This window comes from Penaeus chinensis, chromosome 9 (genome assembly GCF_019202785.1).
Source record: "Penaeus chinensis breed Huanghai No. 1 chromosome 9, ASM1920278v2, whole genome shotgun sequence".
NCBI classification, from domain to species: domain Eukaryota; kingdom Metazoa; phylum Arthropoda; class Malacostraca; order Decapoda; family Penaeidae; genus Penaeus; species Penaeus chinensis.
The window spans coordinates 4,519,349-4,526,848 of NC_061827.1; the positions used below are offsets into that span (position 1 = coordinate 4,519,349).

Sequence of the window (7,500 nt, forward strand, 5' to 3'; positions counted from 1 at the left end):
ATATATTGATAGGTAGATATACTCAAAGCGATAGATAGATATGATTGTTACCATTTCCCATGAAGGATGGAGAAAGGGAACATGAAATTTATAATTATTAAAAGAACTCTTGAAAGTCTATAACTGCCTTCGTTTCATATGGAATAAAATATGGAATCGATAATATCAATAAAGTTAGATAACAATTAAAATGAGTAAAATATCTCTTCATACATGTGACTAAAATTGACGTTACATATATAAAATTACATTTCATATATATACATATATATGTATAGAATATATATATATACATATATATTAAATATACATAAGCATAAATATATAATATACACATATATATTAATATATATAAACACTTATATACAGTATATGTGCATATATAAAAAGTCATAGTGTGTACATACATATTTATACATCGATATAAATATGAATGCATATATATGAATAGATTTATATATCTGTGTGCATATAGAATATGATATATATATACATACACATACCCACAGTTACATAATATACAGCACACAAACATATAAATTGATAGCATATTTTTAGGTATAAACATGTTTATGCATGATTATTCATATGAATATATTGATGTAAGTATTTCTGTATGTGTGTAAATGTGTATATTCATATTATATATATGTGTGTGTACACATATACACAATCATATTTGTCAATGTTTTATATACTTATGTAGATTTTTAAATAGTGCATACATGTGTATGTCTGTGTAAGCGCGCGCGCGTGTGTGTTTGTGTGTGTGTCTACATGTATGTCATTTATATACCATACATATAGTTTGGCATTTAATCTGTTAGAATAATATTCACGCATTTTGGATAACGTTATGTCTACTCTATGAAGAATAAATAAGACGTTATCACTTGCATCATGAAGATCAGTCTACCATTACACCTCGACTCTATGTTGTTCCAGGCAAACAAACTCCGCCCACAACTGTTGTGGGCGGAGTCAGATGGTATATAAGTCGTGTCCGTCTTTCCTTCGCCACTCCACACCCTTAAGCCTCCACCATGAAGTTACTGGTAAGCAGAGAGCATTTGGTTTATTGGTCATAAAATCAGCAGTAGTTAATATTTAGATATGAATTCATCTGATACCATACTGGGCACCGTGGATTGTTAAACAAAAGCGGCGTGAGTTTAAAGTTCTTCCTTAACAAAATAATAATAATAATAGTAAATAAATAAACAAAATATTGATAATAATAACCCTTCACCGGAAATATATATAGATAGGAAAATGAATTACAGTTCACGGGAGCGATCGAAAACAGACTAAAACAAATAACAGTACTTTGTAATGGAACGAAATGACATTGGTTATTGTACTAATGAAGATGCAAGTAGGTGTTCATGCCTCAACATGTGTGAAGGCCTATATACACACGCACATTCACGGGAGTCCTTATGGATGTGTGATAAGCACATGCAGTCCGAAACGTAATTTACTTCTTTCTCCAGGTCCTAGTTCTGTTGGCTGCCGCAGTGGTAGCAGAGCAGAAGAGGGAAGGTGAACCTCATTACGGATATGCTGGAATCTACGGCTACCCTTACCGTGCTTATGGTTATGGCTATGGCGTCCCTGGAGGTCATGTGCATGTTCACGCTGTATCTAAACGTGAGGCTAATCCCGAAGCTGAACCACATTACTACGGAGGCTACGGTTACCGGTACGGACACCTCTATGCCCCACACGCCCACTCCTATGTCTACACCCATGGCATCGGCAAAAGGGAGGCTGAGGCCGAACCAGAGCCTCACTACGGAGGTTATGGCTATGGCCTTTACCGTCCCTATGGTTATGGCCTCTACCGCCCATTTGGCTCCGGCCTTTACAGACCTTTTGGCTATGGATATTATGGCTGAATCATTTTATCATAAAACCACTTCGAAATAAAGATATGCACTAACTCTGTTCCTATTTCCAAATCCTTGCATAATCGACACTATGATAAGCAATACTACTAAACATATGCAGAACCTTTTCTAAGTCAACTCTCAAAAATAACCTTTAAATAGAAAAGACATGTTCATGTCTTGCAATACAAATACAAAGTTCATATTAATTGTGTAGATGAGTCTTTTAATGATGACAATCCCTGATAACTGAGATTTCAAAGTAAACAACAACAAAAAAAACGAATATATATATTAAAGAATGATTAACCTTATCCATCAAGTTCATCTAGATCAAATTAACCGATTAATTAAAATAATATAATAAAAACATTTCAATAAACTTCCATGAAGTATGAACACTCGCGCTTATATAGCGGATGGATGGAAACTCAAATAGAGCTGATATCTAAGGTATATATATATATATATATTGTCTTGGATATACCTGGAAGTTTTTAAAGACATTTTTTTTTCTTAACCAAGATCTATATGGCTCCGCAGAAAATATACATTTATTGTGCTTTATCAAAATTGTGAGATTGTGTGTGCCCATGTATATGTGTGTGCGTGCGTGTGTATGTAACTGCATTATTCCATCTTTCATAGACAGCTCAGAATATCAGTAAATAGGATTTGAATATCTGAATTAGTTACACTGTCTACCCACGGTGAATGTACATACAACTTCGCAATCATTACTCTAGTATAAGAATATAATATACTAGTACGCCTTCCTTAGTTATGTATTGACGTACATTCGTTTTAATATTGCTTGTTCTGGGTCATACTTTGAGTGGCAGAGATGACTTCTGATCAGGGAGCGTTGTTATCTATTTATATTAATGTGTTACTGCATTATTCCATCTTACACATATATATGTATGTTATATAGCGTGACAAATATATTCATATATATATGTATATATATATGTATATCCAATATTGATAGGTAGATATACTCAAAGCGATAGATAGATATAGTAGTTAACATTTTTCTTCAAGGATGGAGAAGAGGAACATGAAATTTATGGGTATTAAAAGAACTCTTGAAAATCTATAACTGCCTTCGTATCATATGGAATAAAACATGGAATCGATAATATTAATAGAGTTAGATAACAATTAAAAGGTGTAAAACATCTCTTCATACATATGACTAAGATTGACATAAATGTATGTATTACACTACATATATATACATATATATATAGAATAAATGTACATATATATATTAAATATATATAAGCACATATATATAACATACACTTATATGATATATACATATATAGTGATATATATATAAGCACTTATATACAGTATATGTATATCTCTATATAGTCATAGTGTCTGTGTGTGTATACATATTTATGCATAATTATAACAATGTATGTATATATATATGAATCAAAGTATATGTCTATGTGTACATAAAATATGATATTTATACATATGGCCACATATACTCACAGTTGCATAATATACAGAACAAAAATATACAGAGTGAGAACACATATATCTATTTATGCATAGATATCCATATAAACATTGATGTGGGTATATCTGTATGTGTGTGTAAATGTGCTTATTCATACATATATGTGTCTGTGCATACACACATATACAAAAACAATCACATATGTCGATGTTTTATGTATTTTTGTAGATGTATATATAGTGCATATTAACATATGCATGTCTGTGTAATCGTGTGTGTGCGTGTGCGTGTGCGTGTGTGTGTGTGTGTGTGTGTGTGTGTGTGTGTGTGTGTTTATGTGTGTGTCTACATGTATGTCCTTATATATCATACATATAGTTTGGCATTTAATCTATTAGAATAATATTCACGCATTTTGGATAACGTTATGTCTATGCTATGAAGAATAAATAAGACATTATCACTTGCGTCATGAAGATCAGCCTACCATTACACCTAGCCTCTATGTCGTTCCAGGCAAGCGGGGCGTGGACACAACTGTTGTGGGCGGAGTCAGATGGTATATAAGTCGTGTCCGTCTTTCCTTCGCCACTCCACACCCTTAAGCCTCCACCATGAAGTTACTGGTAAGCAGAGAGCATTTGGTTTATTGGTCATGAAATCATCACTAGTTATTCTATAGATAAGAAGGAATCTGATACCAAACTGGTCACCGCGGATTGTTGAACAAAAAGCGGCGTGAGTTTAAAGTTCTTCCTTAACAAAAAATAAGAATAGTAAATAAATAAATAATAATAACAACCCTTCACCGGAAATATATATAGATAGGAAGAAGAATTACAGTTGACGGGAGCGAACGAACATAGGTTAAAACAAATAACAGTATTTTGTAATGGAACCAAATGCTATTGGCTGCTGTACTAATGAAGATGCAGGTAGGTGTTCATGCCTTAAAATGTGTGAAGGCCTATATACACACCCACATGGGTGTGTGATAAGCACATGCAGTCAGAAACGTAAGTTACTTCTTTCTCCAGGTTCTAGTTCTGTTGGCTGCCGCGGTGGTAGCAGAGCAGAAGAGGGAAGCTGAACCTCATTACGGATATGCTGGACACTACGGCTACCCTTACCGTGCTTATGGTTATGGCTATGGCGTCCCTGGAGGTCATGTGCATGTTCACGCTGTAGCTAAACGTGAAGCCAATCCCGAAGCTGAACCACATTACTACGGAGGCTACGGTTACCGGTACGGACACCTCTATGCCCCACACGCCCACTCCTACGTCTACACTCATGGCATCGGCAAAAGGGAAGCTGAGGCCGAACCAGAACCTCACTACGGAGGTTATGGCTATGGCCTTTACCGACCTTATGGTTATAGCCTCTATCGCCCATTTGGCAACGGTCTTTACCGACCTTTTGGCTATGGATATTATGGATGAATCTTTATCATCATAAAACCACTCCGAAGAGAAAAATAAAGACATGCACTCACTCTGTTCCTATTTTTAACTCCTTGCATTATCGACAAATTTATAAATAGTTCTACTAAACATATGCAGAACCTTTTCTAAGGCAACCCTTAACTATAAGACATTTTAATGTCTAGAAACACAAATGTTGAGTGTTCATATTAATTGCATGGATACATTTCAGTAATGAGTCTAAATGAAGACAAACACTGATAATTGAGATTTCAAGGTAAACAAAAACAAGCAAACAAATATATTTATATATTAAAGAATGATTAACGTTTTCCATTAAGTTCACCTAGATCAAATTAAGCGATTATTTAAAATAATCTAATATGAACTTTTCTATAAACTTCCATGAAGTATGGACACTATCCCGCTTATTTAGTGTAACTTATGGATGGGAACTCAAATAGAGTTGATATCTAAACTTTGTTGGTATAATCAATAATTATAATAATATATCTCACATATGTGTATATATATATTGTCTTGGATATACCTGGGAGTTTTTAAAGACAGCCTTTTTTTCTTAAATATACATGAAATGTGCTTTACCAAATACGTATGCTACTGCATTATTCCATCTTCCATAGACATCTCAGAATGTCTGTAAATAGGATTTGAATTTCTGAATCACTTCCACTGACTGCCCACGGGGAATGTACATACAACTTCGCTATCATTAGTATAAGACGTTAAGAAATATCTATGCTACATACTAGCACGCCATCCTTAGTTAGGTATTGACGTACATTTGGTTTAGTACTGCTCATTCTGGGTCATACTTTGAGTGGCAGAGACGAGTTCTGACCAGGGAGGGTTGTTATCTATCTATTATAATGCGTTACAGCATTATTCTATCTTACACATAGATATGTATAGTATATAGCGTGACAGATATATTCATATATATATATAGACATATATCACATATACTGAAAGGTAGATATACTCAAAGCGATAGATAGATATGATTGTTACCATTTCCCATGAAGGATGGAGAAAGGGAACATGAAATTTATAGGTATTAAAAGAACTCTTGAAAGTCTATAACTGCCTTCGTTTCATATGGAATAAAATATGGAATCGATAATATCAATAAAGTTAGATAACAATTAAAATGAGTAAAATATCTCTTCATACATGTGACTAAAATTGACGTTACATATATAAAATTACATTTCATATATATACATATATATGTATAGAATATATATATATACATATATATTAAATATACATAAGGATAAATATATAATATACACATATATATTAATATATATAAACACTTATATACAGTATATGTGCATATATAAAAAGTCATTTCTGTATATGTGTGTAAATGTGTATATTCATATTATATATATGTGTGTGTACACATATACACAATCATATTTGTCAATGTTTTATATACTTATGTAGATTTTTAAATAGTGCATACATGTGTATGTCTGTGTAAGCGCGCGCGCGTGTGTGTTTGTGTGTGTGTCTACATGTATGTCATATATATATACTATACATATAGTTTGGCATTTAATCTGTTAGAATAATATTCACGCATTTTGGATAACGTTATGTCTATGCTATGAAGAATAAATAAGACGTTATCACTTGCATCATGAAGATCAGTCTACCATTACACCTCGACTCTATGTTGTTCCAGGCAAACAAACTCCGCCCACAACTGTTGTGGGCGGAGTCAAATGGTATATAAGTCGTGTCCGTCTTTCCTTCGCCACTCCACACCCTTAAGCCTCCACCATGAAGTTACTGGTAAGCAGAGAGCATTTCGTTTATTTGTCATAAAATCACCACTAGTTAATATTTAGATATGAATTCATCTGATACCATACTGGGCACCGTGGATTGTTAAACAAAAGCGGCGTGAGTTTAAAGTTCTTCCTTAACAAAAAAAATGATAATAATAATAATAATAGTAAATAAATAAAAAAATATTGATAATAATAACCCTTCACCGGAAATGTATATAGATAGGAAAATTAATTACAGTTCACGGGAGCGATCGAAAACAGACTAAAACAAATAACAGTACTTTATAATGGAACCAAATGACATTGGTTATTGTACTAATGAAGATGCAGGTGTGAAGGCCTATATACACACCCACATTCACGGGAGTGCTTAAAGATGTGTGATAAGCACATGTAGTCAGAAACGTAATTTACTTCTTTCTCCAGGTCCTAGTTCTGTTGGCTGCCGCAGTGGTAGCAGAGCAGAAGAGAGAAGCTGAACCTCATTACGGATATTCTGGACACTACGGCTACCCTTACCGTACTCATGGTTATGGCTACGTCGTCCCTGGAGGTCACGTGCGTGTTCACGCTGTAGCTAAACGTGAGGCCAATCCCGAAGCTGAACCACATTACTACGGAGGCTACGGTTACCCGTACGGACACCTCTATGCCCCACACGCCCACTCCTACGTCCACACCCATAGCATCGGTAAGAGGGAGGCTGAAGCCGAACCAGAGCCTCACTACGGAGATTATGGTTATGGCCTCTACCGTCCCTATAGTTATGGCCTCTACCGCCCATTTGGCTACGGTCTTTACCGACCTTTTGGATATGGATATTATGGATGAATCTTTATCATCATAAAACCACTCCAAAGAGAAAATAAAGACATGCACTCACTTTG

At 34.5% G+C, this 7,500-nt stretch overlaps 3 protein-coding genes across 3 annotated transcripts; all 3 read left to right on the plus strand.

Annotated features, from left to right (window-relative positions):
* Positions 1–1,043: 1,043 nt before the first annotated feature.
* Positions 1,044–1,898, plus strand: LOC125028624 (keratin-associated protein 19-3-like). The gene is made up of 2 exons (XM_047618097.1): positions 1,044–1,055; positions 1,494–1,898. Exons 1-2 carry the CDS (start codon positions 1,044–1,046, stop codon positions 1,896–1,898), a joined length of 417 nt encoding a protein of 138 aa, XP_047474053.1.
* Positions 1,899–4,295: 2,397 nt separating this feature from the next.
* On the plus strand, positions 4,296–4,808 carry LOC125028625 (shematrin-like protein 1). Its single transcript, XM_047618098.1, has 2 exons — positions 4,296–4,301; positions 4,404–4,808. The coding sequence occupies exons 1-2, from the start codon at positions 4,296–4,298 to the stop codon at positions 4,806–4,808; spliced, it is 411 nt and encodes a 136-aa protein (XP_047474054.1).
* Positions 4,809–6,937: 2,129 nt separating this feature from the next.
* Positions 6,938–7,444, plus strand: LOC125028626 (prisilkin-39-like). The gene is made up of 2 exons (XM_047618099.1): positions 6,938–6,943; positions 7,040–7,444. Exons 1-2 carry the CDS (start codon positions 6,938–6,940, stop codon positions 7,442–7,444), a joined length of 411 nt encoding a protein of 136 aa, XP_047474055.1.
* Positions 7,445–7,500: the final 56 nt, after the last annotated feature.